Below are 23,834 nucleotides of genomic sequence, written 5' to 3'. Positions count from 1 at the left end.
GCGGCCTTTATAAAGGAGCCTTCGGTCGATAGATTAAACAGCGAAAAGCGCAGTTAATAAGTTATAGAAATAGGGATAAGATAAGCTATATTAAAGACTAAAGAGCTATAAGTATTGCAGTAACAAAGAGCTATAAGCTATAAGTATTGCAGTAACAATAGAGCCTATAACACCTCCTATAACACCTCCTATATAGGCCCTATACTATTAGGTTTCGACGATATAAGGTTATAGACCCCTACGTCTACGGAATGCCTGTTTTAGCTAGCAATATCGACACTTCTTAGATACGGTTATCTACGAAGGAATGCCTCGGAAATTAAATGTAGCGCTAATCGGCCTGTAGCTAAAATACTCTAACATCTAAGTATAATTCCCGTAGTCGAGACGCGAACCGAAGGATTAAAATTAATACAAGCCTTATACAAAATCGCAAGGGTATCCTTTTCGTCTAAGACGTACATATTATTCGCTTAAAGCAGAAGAGCCAGCTGCATACTATCCTATCGGGTAATCGTACGACGTCTGCGTCCCTTACTTATATAGAGAACCGTCCTACTACCTAGTATAATATAGGTATGTATCGGAAGCATAGGACTAATTGCCTATAGGTCGTAAGACGCTACAATAAGCAGCGCCTACTAAAAAGATAAGAATGTAGCTAATAATTATATAAATACTTAAGCGATTAGAATATAGTACGCGAGTAGGATATAGTAGGTAGCTAAACCTAACTTTATATACTGCAAATTCTTTTAAACCTAAGACCTAGTATAACGGTTAAATAACGATATAAGCTACGAAAAGGCACTTTTTTTTTAGATCTAATACTAAAAATTTAGAATCTAATAAATAGAATTAGTTAAAAGAGAGTATTAGAGGTATATAGTAGCAAATCGATTTCTAGAGTTAGATTTAGCTAGACCTAGCAACGCGGTTACTACTAGATAGTATTTATAATATATCTAATCTACCTTCTAGACTAATAGTCGTAATATGTGTACCTAGATACAGGAGGAAAGATTCTGGAAGAAAGCCTCTTATTATTAGTTATATAGAGGTAGTATAAATAGAACTATGTTTAATACCGTATGCCCCTACGCTCCTAAATAGGATACCTATTTACTTCTTAGACTCTTAGTATATATACATATCTTTTAGTTATATTCTTTCTCTTTTCTATATTAACCTCGCTATCGCTATAAGTTCTATCCCTCCCTATTTATCGCTAATCTTAATATATAGGACGATACATATCGTATAGACGCGGTATATACATTCCGTATAAAGGTCCCCTTCTAGCATTCTAGTTAGAAATTCAATCTTGCTATTAACTCCCTCTTTTCTCTTACCTTAGAATCCCGCTATACCCTAGGGTAAAGAATAGTAGGGGCCCCCGCTAGCTAAGACTATTAAACGGTAGGGTCCCTCTATAGGGAGATATAACCGTAGGGAGATATAATCGTAGGGAGGTATAACCGTAGGAAGGAGGGACCTATCTATAAGATATACTCGAGGCGTAGGGATACTATCCTACGCGATATACTACCCCTTCTACGAGAGGCTATTAGTATCTTTCCTTTTAAAAACGTCGCGAATAAACGCATATCAAACTCGTCTAAATTCTCGTCCGATTTCTACTTTCTAACTAGTAACCCCTATATTCGATAGCAGGTTGCCCTTTATAACGAGCGTAGGGGTAAAAAAGACCGTGCATGCGGTACCAAACTTGGGCCCGTACAACTGGCCTGAAAATGACTCTAGAACTTCGTGTTTGCATTAGCTGCAAGAACTTTCCAGTTGTGGCTGTCCTCGTTATCATGCCATCGGCAATACTTGGTCCAATAGCGAGATGAAAGACTGGTACCTCTGTGTGGCACCCACGTGTACACGTGCTTGAGAAGTTGGGACTTGGGAGAGTGGCAGAAGCCCAGCGTCCACCAACTCTGAGGAGGCGCACGCCTTCCATAGACTAGCTGCTGCAGTAGTTTACAGCTCGCTTCGAGGGCATAGCATGATGATGCTCGCGGCAAGTCTTCCGGCACTGACTCCGGAAAGGCTGAGACAGCAGTCTACGTGGGCGGGAGAATGCAGTTCACATCGCAGTCATGAAGATTGCCTTCGGTGCTTGGTGCAAAATAGAAACAAGCTAGAGCCGAGACTTGCCAGAATGCTTGACCGGCGCCGAATGCTCAGCTCATCGGCATTGAGCCGAGAAATTCATAGCTCTAATGCATGATTCTCTAGCGTACCAACTTCTGCAATCTGCTGTGAACTACACCCGGCAACAAGAAGCAGCGTCTTCCCCAGCTGACGCTGTCTCAGTGCAACCACGTAGAGTGGAAGAGCTCATCCTTACACAATACATCGTCTTATCACGCCGACACGAAGGTCTGGATCGCTTGACTGGCGTGACTCCTCAATGCAAGGATTGAAAGGTTGAGCACTCGAGAAGAGCTGGAGTCATTTGATTGTGGCCCACGTTCCTAGGCAGCCTGCCATGTGTCTGTTATCGATGGCTTGCCGATGCATTCAACTCTAAAGCCGAGTCTCGCTAGTCTCACAGGATCGACAACATTTCGTCCATCGAACACCAGACCAGGCCGTCGCACCACCTTAGCGATGCTGAGCCAGTCCACCCGATCGGCCATTCCGCTGAGAGCTCTTTGCGATTCTGTGCCTTCGCCTTGCATCATGATATCGACACCGGAGTCTTTCGAGCTTACCGGTGAAATACTGCCAGTCGCGATATCTTCATCATCGACGCCCGCCAGCCCAAGACTTTCTCGTGGCACGGTACTTGGTAACCCATCCGTTCTGAACTCGTCCCATTCTGTCAGAATTACGACTGCGCTGGCATTAGCGCACGCTGTGACTGCGTCGGAGCACACCTTGACTCTTCCTCCGATGCTCTCAGATGTCGCATGGTTTGAAGATCTTTGCCCTTCCAGCGCGGCATATACGGACTCTTCCGATACCTTAGGGTCGTAGACATTAATCTGGGCCTGCTCTTCGAGAAGTTGTCGAATGACCGAGATTGCGGCGCTTTCCCGGGTGTCGCCGGTGTCTTTCTTGTAGGCAAATCCCAAGATCGCTACTGTCTTGCCCCAGAGTGTGTTGTTTAGCCGCAGGATTATCCTTTTCGTGATTTGATCCTTTTGGTACTCGTTGATTGAAACCACCGAACGCCAATACTGAGCAACTTCAGGTAGATGCAGTGACTCCGCGATGTATACCAGGCTCAACACATCCTTCTTAAAACAGGAGCCGCCGAAGCCAACACTTGGCTTCAGCATACGGCTGCCGATGCGAGAGTCCATTCCAACGGCATGTGCCAGGTCTCCGACATCAGCTCCGATGGCTTCACAAATCGCACTGAAAGAGTTGATGCTACTAATCCGCTGTGCGAGCATGCAATTTGCAGCTAGCTTAGCCAGCTCTGATGACCACAAGTTGATGGTGATAATACGAGATTGTGGAACCCAGCGGCGTATACATCAGCAAGAGCTGATACTGCCCTCATAGATCTCTCATCCGGAAGGGAGCCGATCAGGACACGATCAGGGTTGAGCAGATCTTTGATGGCAGTGCCTTCTGCCAAGAACTCCGGATTTGAGAGAATGTCGAAGTGTACGTTTGGTGCGAGAGCATCGAAGATTGAGAGTATTTGGATGCTTGAGGAGTCTTGCAAAGACGCAGGGAAGGAGGCAAGATGAAACAGGCACAATGTCAATCTTCGGTATGTCTCGGCGGCCATCATGCCGAGCTGTAGATCGGATCATCTGCCTTCGCGTGTACGACAATACTGCTCAAAGGCCGCCGGGCAGTGGCCAGCACGAGCCGTTCGACCAGTCTCGGATGACTGCCAGTGTGATAGACGTTCTTTCGGCGCTGCAGAACCAAGGACTAGATTTGCTCGCCCTGGCCGGGATTCTGGGCTGACAGAAGCCATCGGATCACCATTGTCGGCGCTACAGTATGATCAGGGGGCTGCACAATGCATTGATGCCTTCCTATTGCAGTCGATGCATCGGACGAAGTGCTTCGAAAAAAGTTGCAAGGAGGCGCTTCCTAAGGCTGGAGTGGTGCGTCAACATCAGCCACCGTGAAGTTCTATACAGTATCGCTTACGCATCGCGTAAGGGGTCCGGAGCCGATACGGAGCTGACCACGCACGGCCGCACTTGGCAAACGCTTGGGCCTGGGCTGGCAAGGATTATGTGGCGCCAGCTTGTTTTGACTTCACCCTCGTCAAACTCAGTTTTCGCGCTATCTTCACCTCACCTCTTCCACGCGAGTCCGGGTCGACCGAGACAGCGTGCATATAGCAGCACCGCACACTTAGTCAGCGTACTAGATGCATGCGTGCTAGTCAGCTACAGTATGGACAGAGTCGCTGAGCGCCATACCCGTAGCGTGGCCGGGTTGAGCACTCAGTAGGACTACCATGAACGTATACGCGAACGTCTCGTTCCTAGCGCAGCAGTCAAGAATCAAGCAAACTTGAGCATTATCTTGCTGCTCATTCATTGTTATATTGCACCATCAGCGCATCTCGAGCTCCGCATTAGACATGGCCGCAATGCAGTCTTTCCGGGACAGGCAAGATAGTCTCGCGCTGGACGACACAATCGACGAGAAGTCCATGGAGAAGGTCACTCTGCTTGCCAAGCACGATGGCAATCTGGAGTCACAATTACAGAATGGCAGCATACCACACGAGTACGGTGTGACGAGAACACGCAAACTAGTCTGCTTGTCTCTATACTTTGTTCTCAACTTGGGATTGACTCTCTCGAACAAGGTGGTCCTACAATCGGCGAAGTATCCATGGCTCCTCACAGCTATGCATGCTGTCACCACCACGCTTGGCTGCGCTGTCTTGGAAAGGATGGGCTACTTTCAATGCACGAAATTGAGTTCAAAAGACAACATGGTGCTTGTGGCATTTTCGTGCTTGTTTACAGCTAACATCGCTACGAGCAACATCTCTCTGTGAGTATGCAAGCTTCCAACGAAACAACATACCCGTTAACAACCTGAAGTGGACTCGTTTCTGTCCCTTTCCACCAGGTGCTTCGATCCACAGTCCCAGCCGTCACCATTGGGATATACAGAACGGTCTATGGTCGAAGCTACAGTCGACAAACATACTGGACTATGATCCCTCTGATCGGCGGCGTTGGCCTGGCTACCTTTGGCGACTATTACTTCACACCAGAAGGTTTTCTCCTGACCTTCCTGGGAGTCCTCCTTGCGGCAATCAAGTCCATCGCTAGCAACAGATTGATGACGGGCAGCTTAAACCTCTCCGCTCTCGAAATCCTGTATAGGATGTCACCGCTCGCAGCGGCTCAAAGTCTGGCATGTGCCTTTGCACGTGGCGAAATCACCGCTGCCAGAGCTCGATTTGATAGCGGTGACCTAGTGACAAACGGCGCAATCATGGTGTTGGTCACCAATGCGTTGATGGCCTTCATGCTAAACGGCATGTCTTTCTACACCAACAAAGTCACAGGTAAGCTCTATGAAATTCAGACTGAAACTTTAACTTCAAGCTCACAACTGCTAGGTGCCCTCACGATTTCCGTTTGTGCAAACTTGAAACAAATCCTCACTATTGTGCTCGGGATCACGATGTTCAGTGTCGTCATTTCACCGCTGCATGCAGTCGGTCTGGTCGTTGCGATTGCTGGAGCTGCGTGGTACAGTAAGGCTGAGCTCGACGCCAGACGTGAACGCGGTAGGAGCGTATCAAGGGTCTACATCAAATAGCTGTTCCATGAGCAACATGCATGAGCACCGTAGCCATGACTTTGCTTTTTTTTTGTCTTGCCGGGAAGCACATCGCCTACAGCTACAGCGATAGTCTTCCGTTCTGTGACATGAGCAAAATCATGTACCTGAGAATGAAGACTCCCTGAAACTCGAAAGCTTGTCTCTCCCAGTCCGCCATCGCTGATACCTGTAAATCGAGCCTAGAGCAACGTGGGAGCCATCACATCTCTTCACAAGCCAGCGACGACGCCACAGGTCTTCCTCAAGGAAAACTTGGCAGGGTTCTGCATAGCCGCATGCATCTCTCACATGACATCGGTGCTTCCGGTCAGACCATCACGCCAGAGTCCAGACAGGCTTTTAGAGGAGCCAACAAGCAAAGTGGCTGGCTGACAGTCCAAGAACGTTCAAAATGTGATCCAGATTAGGCTTGAACAATACACGTGTCTCCTCCACCACGACCCGTATTATTCTAGTCCGTGATTGAGCAGATAATGATCGTTCGCCAGACGTGACCAGATGCAAGCCTTCGCTAAGTTAAGCAATATGCAGGAGCTGCATTCTCAGCTCATCCCAGTCTGTCCAGAGACTACTTCTGGACTTCCTAATCCCTTGCCGTTTCAGTCGAACTCCTATGCGCCTAACCTCCGTTCTCGCTAAAACTTCTGCATGGCGTGATATCTTCGGGCTTTTGCATATCTCTTGGGACAATCTTCGGAGGGAGCCCATTCAGCCACAGAACGATAGTTCCCGGCTTGGGAGGCGGGTTTCTTGTATTTCGAAGCACGCGGTGACACGTGGACGCCAGATTTATATGTCTAAAGTGGTGAGTGAGCGAAGGCTTGATCTATCGATTCTGGCTTGAGCCATGGAAGCTAATCTATCCGGAGTCGTCATGGATGCCAGTTGTAATGCCACGTGGATGCGTGTGGCTTTCAATCGAAAACTTTGAATTCGGACCCGGATCATATTCTAAGATTTGTGAGCTTGTGCGAAATTTTCTCTATGGATCGAGATTCGCGTGTATGGAGTGAAAACATGGTCAGATGCAGTGAATGGTTTGTTAGGAAATCTATTGGCAGGGTATTGCTAGCAAAAGGCGAGATCCTCAATCAGGTCTCCTGCCTTGACGTCTATAGCGGCCGCTCGTGAATCTTCGATGCCGAAATTTAACCAGAGCTCATCATCGATATGTCCATGGTACATGCGACCATGCTTCTTCCAACTCATGCTGGTGAGATAGAACATCTCGCTGTGGCCCTTCGGAATCCTCTCCGGGTGCTTCTCATACTCCTTCGCATGTGTCTCTTCAGTAAGGTTTGTTCGCCCGTGGATCCAGAATGGACGCTGTCCAATGGCATGGATCTCAAATGGGGCTGTTTGCCGAAAGAGCATAATGTATGGCTCGTAAATACTGTGGTAGTCGTAGCAAGTTTTGTGTTGAAATATGGTCATCAAGAATGTGTTGTCGTCATTCGGTTTACAGCTGGGGTCGGATCTTCGACATAGTGTGATCTGCAAAGAGTTTGTGGCCTGGTGGATGTCTTCAAGCTTCGACAGTGGGACGGGCATGTACTTGGCCATACAGAACTTGTCGCTCTTCGCTGCAACAGGAGCAATGTCCTTCCCCACTGTCCCATCGAAGTTGATCTGAGCAAACGAACGTTGTGGGTACACATCATAGTGAGCGTATGCTTTTCCGTCGCTGTCCCAGAAGACGAAGAAGTTCTTCTCGATTGCCTGGAAAGGTGGTGGTCGGTGTAACTCCGTCGCTGTTTTGAAGAGCTTGTTCCCAACCGATTCCATGATGTGGAAAACATCGAGCAGAGGCCGGACGTCCTGCAGCCATAGTCCAAGACACGTCCACGTTGACTGTGAGCCATATACAACATAAGGTGTTCCAGGACCGTAGAACATCCTGGTATCTCTGGGACCAATATAGAAGTTCATGTATTCCAGGCCGTTCACACATTTCTCGCTCTTGATCGATTTCAGAGGCGTCATCTTCCGCGGCGCAGATGAGCACACCAGAACGTCATTTAGATTCCCGACTGAGCAATACAGAGCTTCAGATTCGCCCATGCCCGGATGAGAAGCCACCACCACCCATTCATCTGCTCTTGTAGGATGGGGGATCAAGCTCGGGTTGTAAACGCCAATGCCATCCATGTGTATTGGATAAAACTTTCGATCTCGAGTCGTGAGAGAAAACAGCTCACGGTAGTCGCCGCGGTATGGGATAGCTGTGGCATTTTGATCGTAAAGGTCGTCCTCGCTTTCTTCTTGATTGTCATCTATGTCATTTGAACTCTTCTCGGGAGATGTATTGCTTGCTGCGAGAACGACTTCACCCCATCTTGGAGATCCCAGGGCGACAGAGCGATCTGCGTGATGCTTGTGGGTGTTTAGCACCACCTTTTGGGCCGCTCGTCTAGGAAGGTGTGCTTTCGCTCTAGGGAGTCGAGGTTTTTGAACTTCAGAACTGACAGCTTGGCCAGGGCGATAATGGAGATATATCGCGAACAGCACCAGAAAGGCCAAGAGCTGGAAAGTGAGAAGAGACCAAGTCCTATAACGCCGAGGCATAGATGCCATCTCTGCTGTTGTCTCCTCCTCTGCTTGCGACTCGACACTCTCAACGACCTGTAGTTCCTTCGTTTTCCGTCCGAGATCCATGCATCAACAACTCAGATAATGGGGAGCGAAGCCATGTGTGCAGCGCACAACTCAAAGGTAGTGTATTCTATCAGTCGACAGACACCGGCATGCACGAGTAAGGTATGGCAATCAAAGACGCCTGCATGGCATAATTCAGAGTGCTCTTGGCGCGGCCAGAATGTGAATGAGCCGATAGCTCGCACATTATCGGTGCTTTCATGTGACGCTCCCAATCGGTGACAGGCTGAGACAGCGGTCTGTAGCGACGGAGCCAAAACAATTCAAGCCCTGCCGCAAGCCACTCCCGCAATAACTCATGCAAGCGGGCTCAATGATGCAGCTGACACTAGAAGTTGTGGCGCTCTCGGGCTCCGCAGCAGCGGCTTGCCGATTAATAAGGACCTTCAGAAGCCACCAATTTCACGCTGTCGGCGAATAAGGTGGATACGAGGGTTACTGCCGCATCCTTCGAAGGCTGGTTTTCTACCCCTGCGAGTTATCGACTCGTAGACCTGGACCGTGCTTTTAAATGGGCCCATTTAAAAGCATATAAGACGCTATATTAACAACTTGCAGGGGCTATATTCCTTTATTAACTATAAGAAGTTAGGTAGTAGAAGAATATAGAAGGAGGCTTAACCCCTAACTAGCTTAGCTTATTAAAGGCAAATTAGCCTCTTAGCACTACTATATACTATAACCGGCGACGGTAAGGTAGAAAGTAGCTATTAGGTCTTCGAGATAGTGCGAGAGGGTACTAGCTTATATATATAAAGGTCTAGGTATATAGCCGTTAGTATAATTAGAAGCTAGGAGGTAGAACAGAGCGGTTAGTAATTGCAGTAGTATAGGTCCTAGGATAAGAGGCACCTCGGAGGTAGTAGAGGTCGTAGATTGTTAGCTAAATACACTATTTCCTCGACTATAGCTGCCCTCGCTACCCTTAGTACCCTATCTTGTCCCTCTCGAGTTATCGACCTAGGCTCCGGCTCTTCTACTACCTTTGCTATACTAGTCTATCTACTACTGCAGGCGCCGCCTATATCTATTGTAGTAGCTCTTTAAGGTCTACCTCTTTATATAGATATATCTTTATTATTGCCGTTGCCGTAGCACTTACTCGGAAGTTTATTGCCTGCAATTCGGTTAGTTATTAAGCGGCTACTACTATATAGTCGCTCTATGTCCGTAGTAAGCTTATTAACTAAATCAAGCTATAGCGACGGCGACGGCTATAGCAGTATAGCTACTAAACAGACACCAAATTCAACTCTACTAAGGCCGGTCGTTATTAGAGGCGTAGACACCTCCTTAACGGCTTACCTTTAGCGGTAATAACAACAATAGACTGTAGCTTAATAGCCTACACTAGATTTGAGCGACTCTTAGTCTTCTAGCAATATTAAAGACTCTTAGCACAACTTTGACTAGCTAGAAGGTATAGAAGACGACTATAACCGAGTCTAAGGTAATAGCCGCATATCTAATAAGTTTGCCTTACTTATTATAAGGCACTTCGAGGCCAATTCTAGCTATTATATCGAAGGTCGTATAAGAGATATAATAAAGCGCTATTAGAAGTAGTGTAACGACAACCGGCCGGCTAGATAACGTACTATTAAAGGTATAGATAGCCTTATTCGTAGGTGGATTGCGAAGCGTATTCTCGAGTATAGAGCCCTTCTTACTACTTCCGGTATAGTAGTTAACGACTCCGAGTTCAAATAGATACTTAATCGCTTTAAGGACACTATATTATTAAACAATAAGAAGCTCCGCGAGAAGCTACTTACTGCTAAGGAGTTGCGTAGTTATAAGACTCTAGCTTAGCAGGTCTAAGACAATATGCTCCGTATTATGTCTTAACGGCTTTAAGAGCTACCTTCTGCTATTATTGCGAGTCCTTCGATACCGAGTCTAGCAATTGTTCTAGCGCTATCGACGCTATTAAATCCTTCTCCTTCTCCTTCTCCTTCTAAGGCTACAATATACACGACTCGGCGGCGGTTAGATATCGATAGTAAGAGGCAGCTAAACAAGGAGAGGTCGTTAAGTCGAGTGTTAGAGCTATTTCGAGAGGCAATTACTGCCCTAGCGAAGCGACTAAGGGTTGATCTTCTACTAAGGAGGCAGACTACTATTTAATGCGTCGTATAGACGACATAAACAACCGCTCTAAGAAGCGTATAAAGTTGATACACGCCTCTACGGTACGTTAATTTAATAAGCTAAGAGCCCTTCTTATTAGACGTGTTAGACGTATTAGATACGTTCCTCTTGTTCCTTCGCAGTTATCGCAGGTTACCGACTTTAGCGTAGACTTAGACGATGGCCTCGTTGCTAACGTTCTTACACTAATAGGAAATAGTAACGACGGCTACGATAGCGATAGAACTGTCTCGTAGGTGTTAGAAGTATTAGACATTAGAGATTAATAGCCGTTAGTGCGTAGATATTCGCATAATCGAGGTATTAGACTTAAGCGAGGCGGATTGAATCGTATATAGTATATATAGTATTCTAGGTGCTCGTTAGTTCCGGAATTAGTAAGGAACCTAGCGGAGCTGCGAATTTATTAGTATAGTTGTTACTACCTTCGATACTATTAGTTATAATGCTAGTACTAAGATTGAATTTCGACGACCTTTAGAAATTTATATACCCCCGCTTTATCTCTGCCTCTATCTATTGCTAAGATACTTAGAAGCAATTAATGTAACTATAACTATAGTAAAACGGCTATCCGAAGCTCCTCCGCATCTAATCCGAGGATTAACAAAGAGAACGCGGGAGAGTAAGCTATAATTAGGATTACTAATCTATCGATATTCTTTACTATTCTTTACTATTCCTTATTACTATTATTAATAACTACATCCCCTATATCTTCTACATTACTTCTAACTTCTAATCTATTACTAGAAGGGTTTATACGCATTAGATCCGGCACCTCTATATCTACTAGCGGCATAGGTAGCAATTCAAACTTAGTACCTAGGTAATCCCTAATATCCGGATAGCTTAAACTATAGTACGCAGCGACCTTGTTTCTACGATAACAAGACAGGCAATTAGTAAGCAATACTGCTACTAGGTAGCAGGATCCTATCGGCATTAAACTAGTACGCAACCCTTTCTTATACTTAAAGAATAGCTAGTTATTAGTTACCTCGCTAAACCCCTATTCGACCGACTATCGTAGAGCCGACTATTCCTTCGCAACCTGCGCCTATATAGGGTTACAATAGCCGCCTCTCTTCGACTTCTACGATCTAATAATGCTATTAACCTATCTATATACCGAGTCGCTAAAGAGAAAGAGCTTGTCTTCTTCGTCGTCGAATAACTTATACTATACCTAGTTAATATTAGACTCGCGTACTAGTCGACTATTACTATAAAAGCCTAGATATAGACTATTAATTAGTAGTATGCTATCTAGCAGCTACATACCCTAGAATTTGAGGCTATAGAGGTGCTTATAGCCGTTATAGAACATCCTCTAGTTACGACTAGGTCTCGCAATCTTCCTTATAGTGCTATTAATATATCCGAAGATACTAGACACTCTAACTAATAGATATAGCGACTAAGCTAGGCTCCGGAGATATTGCTTACTAAGCCGCCTCTTGTTAAAGAATAAGAAGGACTTCTACCTTAGCGCTAGGCTATATATAACCGCATTGAATATATAACTTAATATAGTAGCTAAATAGCTAAACTTCTTATCTATATCCTTCTAGAAGCCTAGACTAGATAACCGCTTATAGACAATATAAAGCACCGTTATAGGAGGCAGTTTGAGTCTAACTAGTAGCACGATTAAACTAATATCTAGTAGGTCTACTAATTCTACTAATTGAGGCTTTATAAAGCGGAAGTTACCCTTAATATTAGCCTCCGGATAACTGTCGAGGTCGAAGCGCTCCTTCTTATAAATCCTCGCTAGTTTGAATAGCCGGTTACGCCTTGACTAGCGGTGCTAGTATTTACGTACGGATTCACCTTCTCGTTATGCCTACCGCTCCTTATTACTACTATCTTCCTCGAGGTATTCGCTCGCAATAGCGACGGCTATTGCGGTAGTTATAGTAACTATAGTAGCTTCTTCTATAGCTTTAGGTTAGGTCTATAGGTTAGGTCTATAGGTCAGGTCTATAGCTGAAGTCTACACCCTAGAAGGTCTAGAACAGGGGCTCCTTACTGCACTAAACCGCTTTCGATTATATACAAAGTAGCCTCTTCTGAAGGTCCGTAAAAAGCGCTACATTAATCCTTCACATAACGGTCAGCAGCTAGCGCTTATTTGGAAGCCGGTGGACCTTCTGAAGGTCCCTAATAATGGATGGGTAGAGAGTCCGGTACCAGAACATCCGACCCAGCATAACATGAGAAGGTACCGAGCCGCCACGAGTCAAGAAAGAGTCAAGAGTCAAGACCCAAGACCATGATGAAGAGTTGCACGCAGTGGAGCAATAATACGGACGGCAACGGCATGCCATCCTGCCAAAGGTCGATGTAGTAATCTGACTTGCCGTCAACCAGCTTTTCGAGATTCAACATGGCGACGAAGCATGGTATCGGTGTTCGATGTCGTATTGTGCACACCCATGTCACACAAGAATTTTCGAGCACCAGGTAAAGACACGCCATATGCCAAGTTGCAGACTGTGCCTCTCACATACGAGACAACGCGGGTGCGATTTGGGTAGGCCGTGATGGTGGAGGCATTCGTTGCTGTGGGAGAAGTGTTCATCACCAACACCAACACCGCTACGCTATGCATTTCTATCACAATGGGACGGGTCTTGTCACGAACACGTTCTCTTCTTCCTTGCCACATATCTCATTCCACGACATATACTCGCCCAGATCGTTCCACGCACCGCCCTTGATGTTCGACTTATCCCGCGCACGCATGCTTTGAAAGACATCGCCGTTATTCGGCTGCACCGCGATGTATTTTACTCCACCAAAATGAGCCGCTACGTGTTGGCCGGTGTCTGCAACACTAGCCAGCCATCGCTTTCGGGCTGCTTTCAAGAGCTCCTCGCCGTGAGGATGAAACCACATACGGGGCCACCAGCGGCCGCGCATCAGCTTGTCGCCTGTAATGTGGTAGAGTGGGAAGATGACACCAGTGGCAGTGTTAGTGCCAAGCATGATATTTCTCCAGCCAAGCTCGATTGGTAAAGTCGCCGTCTCGTTGTCCGCCGAAAATGGTCCTGGCAGCGATGTGATCTCCTCCGTCAAGTTGAGGAGATCCAGACGGCCGGGATTGAAAGCTGCGGAACTTGAAATGGCTGGAGCTGTCGTGCGATTGAATGTCATCCAGGTCACATATTGCGAATGCCAATTGTTGATCTGGAAGGCATCGCTTTCATGGTCCACAGCAATGTGGAACTCGGTATGTGTCTGGCCATCGAGTGTGTGACTGGTGCCATTACGAACCGCCAATCGAGCCTCTTCTTGATCGCCCCACAGGATGCTCAGATAGTGTTGATCAGATGTTTTGTGGATGAAATCGTCGTCCCATTCCAGCGTGATCTGGTCCATCGTGGCTTTGAACAGATTGCGGATGTCTTTGACCGGACCCATGATCGAGCCGCTATTCAAGAATCGTGGGCGCAACTTCACATCTTCCTTGTCAGTGCCTGGGCCATACATATCTTCTGGCAGCGACGAATTTGGTGCAGCCCAACAGGGGATCACTTCGTCATTTTGTGGCCAGCAGAACTTGTCGACTCCGAAGAGAATGGTGTTCCTGATTCGCGAACCGTCTGGAGAATTCTTATCCAGTATGCCATCTCTTCTCAGAGCGTCATTCTCTTTCGCCAAAGCTTGATGGTATCGTTTGATCAAGACTTCAGGAGGAAGCTGGAGCCAAACATCGAACGCATCGAGGATCAAGACCAGATCGTCATCCTGCTCTTTCCGGAGAGTGTTCAGATAAAACACAGTCTCGGAAAGTTTGAACAGATGGCTCTCCGAACCATTCCAGCGCCCCCGTCCTTCCCATCCCAGCAAAGATGGAGCCGGATAGCCTAGGATTGTGCTCGAAGCGATCAACTTGCATACCTCAGAATTCGTATTCGTCGTAGGCACAAGGAAATGAAATCTGATCGTTCTCTCGGACGATCCGTCGAAGGGCCGCAGGAGGGTTCGGGAAGCGGGATGCAGAAGAGCAACGAACAACAACAAGAAACAAAACGATGTTGACAGAAGTCCCAACGAGCGGGCGTGATCGCGTAGCCGTAGCATGGTGGGCTTCAGTGGGTGTTGGACAGCATTCTATCGGCCTACAACAACGACGGAGGGGCTACGTGATGCTCAGACACGCGGACAGAAAACTTGGCTCGCTTGGGCTGCTCGGCTCGTCACGGAGCTCCGTTAAACAGCACACCAGAGCTTACTTAAGCTTTGATCTAAGCTCAGCGGCTCTGCCGAGACACGCCGCCCCGCGCCGCCCCGCGCCGCTGTATGGGCTGACGGTGGCTTGCGCTGTCTCTCCTTTGCCTTTGCCTTGGTCGAACACTCAGCCGTCATCCAGTCGTGGTCGTGACTCTTCGAAGTGGCTTGACGCCTCCTTCATCTCGACTATCCGGGGTTGCGTCAGCCCACTTCACCCCTCGCCCCAGCTCGGGGATTTAAGCCATACGTAAAATCGCTTTTTCTTAGTAGGCCACACGTAAAACTCGACAATAGTAATGTTATAGGGCACATATAGTGGGAAACTGAATATAAGTGCAATAAGGGTTAAGAAGCAGTAGATTTCCGGCATATTAGCGACTAAATTGCGACCGTAGGCGGTTAGAATAGACCAAAAGTCGGCCTCCGCGCATACCTCGCGTCAACTATATAGTTAATCACTTCACTAGTCGGCCTATATATCTATTATGTAACTGCTACCTCTTCTTACTAAGTAAATAGTTGACTGCTATATCTACTATCTACCTCTTCTAATTTGATAGGGTTGTTCTTACTGCTAGCGACCGCGCCTTTGTAACGGTTCGATTTCTTCGGAGCGTAGTAGAAATAGCGCTTGCTTTAGATAGACTCGTAGCGGCGGCGAGGAGGTACTAAATGAGGCTATATTACAGTATATATAGTATCTTTATTAAGCAGCGCCTCGTCTTATTATAACTAGTCCGATCGAGTGTTAGGCTCTTACGCGAATAGGCTATTTAGCAGTCGCCTCGGCTTAACGGTCTATACTAGAATATCGCCTTCTTCGTAGTCGCAAGTGCGAGTCGGCAGTAGTAGTGTCCTTGTCTAGCTCTAATAGTAGCTAACGTCGCCGCTGTTAGTTATATCAGTGCCGCGCTTATAGCTATTAAGAATAGTCGCATATGGATCGCCGGTCTTCTTTAAGGTGTTGTTGTCGGCAGTGAGAAGCCGCCTATCGAAGATACGCCGTAGCGGCTTATCGATAGACTAAAGCTCGACGTCTGTCTACTTAGTCTTGCTATTGTTATTAAATACGATACGGAAGGCCTTACTACACTTAAGCCGATATAAGCGTGCCCTCTCGACGGCATTCTGTACCTCTTGTAGCATCTTGCGGCGGTTATTATTAGCTATGTCCTTGTCTTATTGTGTAACTTGTAAGCGTAATTCATTCGCCTTAATAGTACCTGCCCTTATAAGCCGATTAGGCTGCTCCTTCTGTCGCTTCTTTGCTCGCTTAACAATGCTCGTAGACTGGTATTTACGCTTGTATTCCTCGCCTTTATAGATAGCCGCGTCAACTGAGATAGTATAGGCTTCTTCTGCTTGCTTTGTAGGTAACAAGGAAAATAGGTTGAATAATAGTAATATAGGATCGATACCCTATAGGGCTAGTTTTAGATAAGAACGTCGGAAGTCCTTACGAGCTTATATAGTACTACGAGACGCCTTAATCGTACGAGGGCTAGTCGTAGTATTAAGGAGCTATTGCGGCAGTTCGGGTGTCGGTGTTCGCTAAGGTAGCGTAGGGGGTAACGATAGTATGCCCTAAGTAATCAAGTTTTCGAGATCCCCGAGGTAGTAGCGACTATTGGCGTAAGCCTAGCCTTCTAGATCGATAATGGTAGGCTCTACGGAACGTTGTTGCTTAACCGACGCGATATGCTCCTACTAAGCGACCTCCGCTATTGCTAGCGATTCATTATAGCGGACTTCTTCCTATGCTAATTCGCCCTCAATTGTTTGCTAGTTCTAGTTATAGTTAGTAGCTCTATACTAATCTCGAATATGCCTATAAGGGACCTCCCTATTAATTGGGAATATGCCTGTCTTCCGAAATGCTAACCTTATATTGTAAGAGGTAAACGTCTTACTACGAATAGCCGAGAGCGCCTCGATAAACTTAGGTATTCCGAATTCACTAATACTACGGTGTGTAGCCTCTAATACTGCTTGCCTATGCCTCAGTTTATACACCTAGAACAGGATAACATCTAACGGCTGTATAAAGTGTAAAGTGTATAGTTATAGGCCCTATAGTTGAATCTTATGCCGCTTTGCAAAGGCTGCAAACTCCTTAAAGCAGTAGGAGCCGTAATTGTCGCATAGAAGCACCCTCCATTCTTCTAGATCTTTAGGCCTTATCTTCCGCTTAAACTAGCGGATATAGTGCATTACAGTGTCGTCGGTTATATATCTAGACTTATTAACAGTGATTAAGAAGTTGTTCTTACCTAAGAACGAGGGTGTATTAGTTAGCAGGTGACGTCGTTCTTGCCTTAGGCAGTAGCAATAGACTTACCTTCCTTCGGCACCTACCGTTCTTAGACTATTATACCTTTTACAATCAACTAATAATCTACTACCTTACCGAAGGCATTAACGGTCTCGACGACAGTTATATACGTACGGTTGCTATTACATTCGGTCTAGGCGCGCCGCTTCGTATCTATTGTAACGACATACTCGTTGCTACCTATTCCAACTCGGAAGCTAGTCTTATCGAAATTCTATATATTCCGCGGCTTTATACCTAGTCGCGAAATTATCGCCTTAAAGCGGTTAAACTAACTCCTTATCGTAGAAGGGTCGTAAGCCTCCTTCCGCTGCACCTTAATCGGCTTAGACTTGACTTTGCTAAGTCTATAGCGCTTTAGAAAGCGGTCGGCCTAGTCTATACTAAATGGCGGTATTGTATCCTTCGGCGTCCCCTCTAGCAATAGGCTAACTAGCATCTCTATCGCTACGATAACGATTAACGCTACTAGCAAGAACATACCTATTACGTCCCTCTCTCGACAATAATCCGCTAGCGCTAGCTCTTAAGACTCGTCTAGTTTAGTGTTAGTTAATAGACGATTAAATAGCGATCTACGGCCTCTTAACCGCTAGTAAATACGAGAATATAGGCTAGTTGCCTTCTTACTCTTATAAAGCGCTCGAATGCTAACCTTCTTCTTATCCGATTTAGCCTCTAATTCGTGGTACTTCGAAACGACGCGTTCTACTACCCTCTCTACCCTCTCTGTCTCGGTTAACCGCTCGGCCCGCACCCTCTTTACCTTTTTGCCCCTTTTACGCCCTATACCGAGTTTTATATACGATCCGTATAGTAGAACATAAGAAACAGGAGGAACACGAGGAATACACGCTTTAGAATGAGGTGGACGCGCCTGCTAAGGATTATATAAGAAATGGCGATAGCGAGGTCCTACGACTACTACACGCTCGGATAAACTAGCTAATATTATATTTGGACTCGCGGTTCAATATTGCACCTACCTGGATATCTATATAGGACTGGAATATACCACTTATCGAGTTTTACGTGTGGCCTACTAAGAAAAAGCGATTTTACGTATAGCTGGAAACCCCGCGATCAGCGGGCGTGAAGTGTGTGACGGAACCCTGGATAACATATCAGCGCGCGCAGCGTATCATGGTCAACAGCCGCGTTCACATGCTAATGTACGCCCCCAGCAATCACATGCTAATGTACGCCTCCAGCAAGCACATCATTCTTGGAAGCAGCTGAAACATCGGCCTCGCCGGACGTCGTGGTCCAGCCAGATGAATGGCTGAGTTTCTCCGTGCACATTCCACAACAGGACATATACCATGGCATGGCTTGCTGTCCCGGGTCTATTGAGTCGCCTCGCCAATTGTGAGTGCTGGTCACGATAGTTGCGCGTGGCTGAATGTCCAAGCTACCAGCAAGAGCCAGGAGAAGCGATGGCACTCGGCTCAATGCGCGGTCGGAATCGACCCCGATCTCCAATCTGCATTCTAGCTTGATTCAGGGAAGCGTCTTTTTATCGATTGATCCGGTGTTCGAGAACGTTTCTTGATCGAGCCTGGACCGCTTCGAGTGATGTGCGGCTTAGTCTTTTCCTGATTCACCACCTTATGCGAATCTGGTCTTCTTGAAGAGCAGAAGTCTGAGGCCTGTGACAGTGTCGGATGCGAAGACTTCTGCCGGCGGTGCGTGTGCAATCGAATTCCATTGAGCACGACATTTCGTCATTTCAAGATCTTTCGACAAGCACCACGCGATCGTAGCGACCATGGGGATCAAGAATCACAGACGCTCCTACGCCGACGAGTTTAGTGGAAGATGTCGTATGCTATCGGTATTCGTCTTAACTGCCTTCCTATTTGTATCCTCACAGCAAATCTTCATCAGAATACAACGGCCAGTCATTCCGAAGTTGGACAAGATACCCGCAAAAATCTGGCAATCATGGAAGGTCGACGCCTTACACTTCGAGGAGCGCGATCTTGATCGAGCGCGAACCTGGGCCAGGAAAAATCCAAGCCATCGATACGAGTTGTTGACCGACTACAGCGCGATCCCATATGTCGAGGAAGCATTCGGATGTGGGCCACAAGGCCTCTGTAGGCCGGACATCGTTCAGACTTACAAAGACTTGAATGACAATCTCAAGATCATCCAAGCAGATTTACTTCGCTACATTATCATGTATGTTGATGGGGGATTATGGGCCGACATCGATGTCGAGGACATTCAACCCATCCGGACTTTCATTCCAAAGAGATTTGACGCCCGCGATGTCGATATGGTCATAGGCATTGAAACCGATGAACCCGATCTTGCGAATCATCCTGGTATGTGCAAGAGGAATGGAAGGCGGCTTTCTTCAAAATGCTAACCCTACACCTTACAGTGCTCGGCAGCAAAGCCGCGTCCTTCTGTCAGTGGACTTTCATGTGCAAGCCTGGATTGCCAGTAATGATGCGACTCATTGAGAATATTATGGTCTGGTTGCATCGACTTGCTGCAGAACAGGGCAAGACCGTGGCAGAGCTGCACTTGGACTTTGATGAAGTGCTGAGTGGTACTGGTCCTTCTGCTTTCACAGCTGCGATCTTGGCAGAGATGTCGATCTCTGAGGGCGAAGACATCCAATGGAGTGATTTTCACGATCTGGTCGACTCTCAGTTAGTCGGAGGAGTTCTGGTCTTACCGTCAGAGGCGTTTGCTGCGGGAACAGGGCATTCAAGATCAGGAAATCACAAGGGCAGCCGAGCACTCGTCAAGCACCACTTCCATGCTTCTTCTTGGACAGACAAGCACCAGCGCTTCAAGCATCCAGTCTACGACGAGATCGAAAAGTGCAATTGGGACGCAGAGTGTGTCGCGCTCTGGGATTCCAACGTTGCCTTCTACAACTCTTTGCCGGAAGACGAGCAGCTGAAGATGATCGAGTTGAAACGCATTGACGATGCGAAAGAAAAGAAGCTCGCGAAAGCTAAGGCCGATGCGGCACAGAAGCCCATGAAGGAAGAGAAGAAAGAGGATGGGCCATCGGAAGGCCAGATTCCACCTGCAGCACAAGACAATCCGGACAAGAAGCAGGATAACGGCTCGCCGCCAAAACTTGAGAAGCAGAAAGAACTTGCTCTCAAGGATTTGAAGAAAATCAAGGACAAGCCGGACAACATTAAGATCCTGAAAGAGAATACGGAGAAGAAAACAATGCCAAAGGCGAATGCACCGAGCGAAGATAAAGTTGCGGCGGGAAATCCAGCTCCAGCTGTTCCTCAGACACAGTCGACTCAAGCAGCAACAACAGCAGCAACAGAAATACTACCAACTTCGACTGAAGTAGAGAAGCAGTCAACCCAGACACAAGCGGCGGCGGTGGAGCAGAAGGCTGCAAGCCCGAAGTCGGACAACCTTGAAGCGACCGAGGTTGTAGCTGCGATGAGGACTGGGGAAGCCAAAGCTGCAGAGACACCGATAACAAAGTCCGAAGCCGTGGAGACGCAATCAGCAACCGCTACCTTGACAGAGACTGCAGCGACGGATTCGACTGCGGCACCGGAAGCGACGAAAGCTTCCGAGGATGGCGAGAAGAAGGTCGACCAGGAGGATGTTGTAGATACGGGTAAAGAGCCTTGAGAATGGAGCGAAATATATATATGCACGTTTTCATTTACGAGCATGGAGTTGGGGATGGGGGTTCTTAGAGATACTAGATGTGACACAAACTTTGCATCTGTAAATGTTGCGATTTGGGAAAAACCAAGTGTAGAGGATACATGTCAATTGTGATGATTGATTGAATTTCTGAACGGGTCAAACGCCGCATGATTCGACATGTACCTAGTCTAAGTAAAGACAGATCCAACGCCTTGGAAAAAATAACGCCAGCTAGCATGCTCGACCCCATCAGAAAAAGTCAGTCCTCTTCCAAGGTCCAGCCTCGTCTCTAAAGACCTCCATCCACTGCTCATCTCTCCCGCACATGTCCGACCAATACGAGAACTTCCACTCAGGCGTCCAGGCACCCATTCGATTGTGATTGGGCTGCCGGTTCCAAAAAAGTAAGTCCTCGCCTTTGTCGTCCTGGACCTGGGCAACGACAGTGCTAGGAAGTCGCTCTGAAGCGGTGAAGAGCGCACGAGCATGTTCCGCCAACCAGAGATCGCTCCACCAGGTCTTTCGATTGCCCGTGGCGTCTTTTCCACCAAGAGCGACAGTCGGCCAGTGATGGATCATTGCTGGAAGAGAATTGTTGTAGCCTGTGAGGAGTTTGACGTCCGCCCAAGGTGTGTCATGAGGAAGACCAGGCTCCCGACCAGAAACGGTCCAGTAGGGTGGCATGGTGGACTCGAGCTCGCGTAGTAGTTTTCGAGGAGTTTGCCAGTTGGGAATAGTCTCTGCTGACACTGAAAGCCCGAGCTCATTGTAATAATCAAGCCCTATCCCAAGCTCGGCAGCTAAGTCATTGTGGGTTGGACTCTGCTGGATTCGTTTGCGTCGTGCCTCCTGCTCCCCAAAAACCTCCGTGTATACTGGCAAGAGCTTTGGAGGGGCGTTCGGTGCCAACTCCAGCTTGTCCAAAGCACGCCGAACAATCTCACGAATATCCTTGGCTTGACCAACCACAGCTCCATGGCCCAAAAACCGCGGCCCACCCTCGTATGGAGCATCTGGGACAGCTTGACAGACGGCATCATCTGCGTTCCTTGAGCCGCAGTCGTGGTAGGCAGAAAATATGACCTTTTGCTCGATCTCGTCCCCGAAAGTCTTCCAGAGCTTTCGGTTTTGCCGTCGGAGAATTCGATAGTAGGCCTGCAGTAACATGTCTGGCCGCAGCTGGAACCACGAATCGGGACCATCGAGCAGTACGGTTACAGCATCTTCTGCCTCCGGTGGCAAAGTACTGAGATATGCATATATACGAGCGACCTTGTTGTACATACGTTTCCTCTTCGCAACAGGAGTGCCATCTGACGAGTTGCCCCATGGCACAATGACTGGGACGGGATAATTCAGCACCTGAGCGGAGAGGATCGTCTTGCAGAGGTCGACATCAGATTTCCGGTTGATGGGTATGACCAATTGCATATATCGTTGGCCAGCACCACTTGACGCCTCATATTGCTCAAGTGGCACTGTGAGGCAAGAACGCAATACCAGAATGGCGAATAATGTTGCTAATGCAACCAGCACCGCAAGAACAGGTCTCTTCTCCAGGAACGTGTCGTTGGCATTGCGTGGCCGGGGCGAGTGATTGTGGTTTGGGATCAGATCGTGTTTCTTCTCATCGTATTTCAGGTTCTGCTCGTCGAATCTCACGCGGCGGACTTGAAGACGACGAGTGAGTGATTTCGTAAAGCGTTGTACGTAGTCCGCCATGGCCAGCAATGCATTGAAAGGAAGTCAGGACTGAGCACTGAGCACAAAGAGCTGCCACCCGGGGCGGGGCGGGGCGGGGCGGGCAAGACTTGAGACAGCATTACTGTAGTGTTATTGTCATGTGCTAAACGGATCCAGGCGAATGCAGTCGAGACTCGAGAAACTTACCAAAGATAAGTCGAGTGACAGAAGTCGTGGCTACCTCTAAGCGAGAGGAGCTAACTTAACGTGGAAGCTTCATCAATCCTCCTTACCAACTTGCAGGGCACCCGCAGCTCATCCGGCGTCCACTTCCCTAGAAGCCTTTGTGGCTGACTGGCGATAGCGATAGCTCCAGCCATGGCTGACCTCGCATGGCGGCTTGGACAATGGAGTCTGCGGCGAGTTGGAAGCGAAGCGTATCTGCTATCTACTCGCAGGCCTGAGTGTTGTACAATTCATTTTTCTCCTCAACGGAGGGAGCCACGCAACCGCAACCGATGCTCCCGTCTTGTCCACTGCCTGTGACATCCTGACCGAGCGATTCCCGGTACCTTTTACATCGCGCGCTGGAAAGTGCGACAGCTGCTGGCGAAGTCCTTCCGACGACGGTCGAGATTGCTCTGACTATGGGCGACAAGACTGTGATGCCGACGGAAAATGGAACTGATACAGTGGGGACTGTCAATCGCTTGTTGACAGATGATGCGCAACAGAGACACTGGTTGATTCCAAATTTTGATACATGAGTTCTACCTCGCACATCCGGACGAGGTACGTATATATAGACCAGGCGAACGACTGCTCAGAGAGCGGCCCTCGTCTCCTACAAAATTTGACAACTATAAGCTAACATCTTGCAGGCGGATAAGATTATCGCGAACAACTTAGCCACCTTCCGAGATCGATATCTCACACGAGCGGTAGGTTTGCCAGGGTGAGTGATGGAAAGCGATGGATACGACTAACATCCTTTTTCGCACAGGCCGTTTCGTGCTGTACGCGCAAGTTGATCAACGAGTACTCAAAAGTTTCCTTCAAGCCAGAGGTGCAGCGACCGGCTGCGGATCCACACCGGGTCTTACGAGGTATACCGTATAAGGCTTTCGTGATGAATCCTAGCGATGTTGGGGATAAGAATCCATGACGCGACATGCTGCATTCTCCGCGAGATAGATGCGTCAAATTAAGAAGCATTATGAAAGATATTGCATCAAAGGTTCATTGTTATGATAATCCTTCTCTCGGGAGCTCCATTTAATCTCAGATGCTGAACACGAACGCTGCAAACCAGATCACGCTCGAT

General features: G+C 47.6%; 6 protein-coding genes across 6 annotated transcripts; 2 read left to right on the top strand and 4 right to left on the bottom strand.

Moving 5' to 3' along the window:
* Positions 1-2,202: 2,202 nt before the first annotated feature.
* Positions 2,203-3,627, bottom strand: MYCFIDRAFT_216448 (uncharacterized protein). Its single transcript, XM_007931962.1, has one exon. The coding sequence runs from the start codon at positions 3,411-3,413 to the stop codon at positions 2,487-2,489; it is 927 nt and encodes a 308-aa protein (XP_007930153.1). The 5' UTR covers positions 3,414-3,627; the 3' UTR covers positions 2,203-2,486.
* A 1,018-nt stretch (positions 3,628-4,645) lies between these two features.
* MYCFIDRAFT_143495 (uncharacterized protein) lies at positions 4,646-5,775 on the top strand (the record flags this gene model as incomplete). Its single annotated transcript, XM_007931961.1, has 3 exons — positions 4,646-4,995; positions 5,046-5,518; positions 5,573-5,775. 3 exons carry the CDS (start codon positions 4,646-4,648, stop codon positions 5,773-5,775), a joined length of 1,026 nt encoding a protein of 341 aa, XP_007930152.1.
* A 1,092-nt stretch (positions 5,776-6,867) lies between these two features.
* On the bottom strand, positions 6,868-8,975 carry MYCFIDRAFT_208789 (uncharacterized protein; the record flags this gene model as incomplete). The annotated part of the gene is made up of 8 exons (XM_007931960.1): positions 6,868-8,162; positions 8,194-8,209; positions 8,254-8,396; positions 8,422-8,521; positions 8,550-8,649; positions 8,678-8,805; positions 8,852-8,911; positions 8,949-8,975. The coding sequence occupies 8 exons, from the start codon at positions 8,973-8,975 to the stop codon at positions 6,868-6,870; spliced, it is 1,869 nt and encodes a 622-aa protein (XP_007930151.1).
* Positions 8,976-12,454: 3,479 nt separating this feature from the next.
* On the bottom strand, positions 12,455-14,697 carry MYCFIDRAFT_216445 (uncharacterized protein; the record flags this gene model as incomplete). The annotated part of the gene is made up of 3 exons (XM_007931959.1): positions 12,455-12,510; positions 13,045-13,173; positions 13,323-14,697. 3 exons carry the CDS (start codon positions 14,695-14,697, stop codon positions 12,455-12,457), a joined length of 1,560 nt encoding a protein of 519 aa, XP_007930150.1.
* Positions 14,698-19,100: 4,403 nt separating this feature from the next.
* Positions 19,101-20,149, top strand: MYCFIDRAFT_119015 (glycosyltransferase family 32 protein; the record flags this gene model as incomplete). The annotated part of the gene is made up of 2 exons (XM_007931958.1): positions 19,101-19,509; positions 19,569-20,149. Coding segments are annotated over 2 exons (990 nt in total), but the record flags the coding sequence as incomplete, so codon positions are not given.
* On the bottom strand, positions 19,729-22,549 carry MYCFIDRAFT_216443 (uncharacterized protein; the record flags this gene model as incomplete). Its single annotated transcript, XM_007931957.1, has 1 exon — positions 19,729-22,549. The coding sequence occupies one exon, from the start codon at positions 22,547-22,549 to the stop codon at positions 21,077-21,079; it is 1,473 nt and encodes a 490-aa protein (XP_007930148.1). The 3' UTR covers positions 19,729-21,076.
* Between the last annotated feature and the right edge of the window lie 1,285 nt (positions 22,550-23,834).

This window comes from Pseudocercospora fijiensis (assembly GCF_000340215.1).
Source record: "Pseudocercospora fijiensis CIRAD86 unplaced genomic scaffold MYCFIscaffold_8, whole genome shotgun sequence".
NCBI classification, from domain to species: Eukaryota; Fungi; Ascomycota; class Dothideomycetes; order Mycosphaerellales; family Mycosphaerellaceae; genus Pseudocercospora; species Pseudocercospora fijiensis.
The sequence above is the reverse complement of the archived record's forward strand: the minus strand, read 5'-3'. Positions and strand labels throughout refer to the sequence as shown.

Coding starts and splice junctions, on each gene's coding strand:
- MYCFIDRAFT_216448 (XM_007931962.1), bottom strand. CDS start 3,413: ATGCTCGCACAGCGGATTAGTAGCATCAACTCTTTCAGTGCGATTTGT.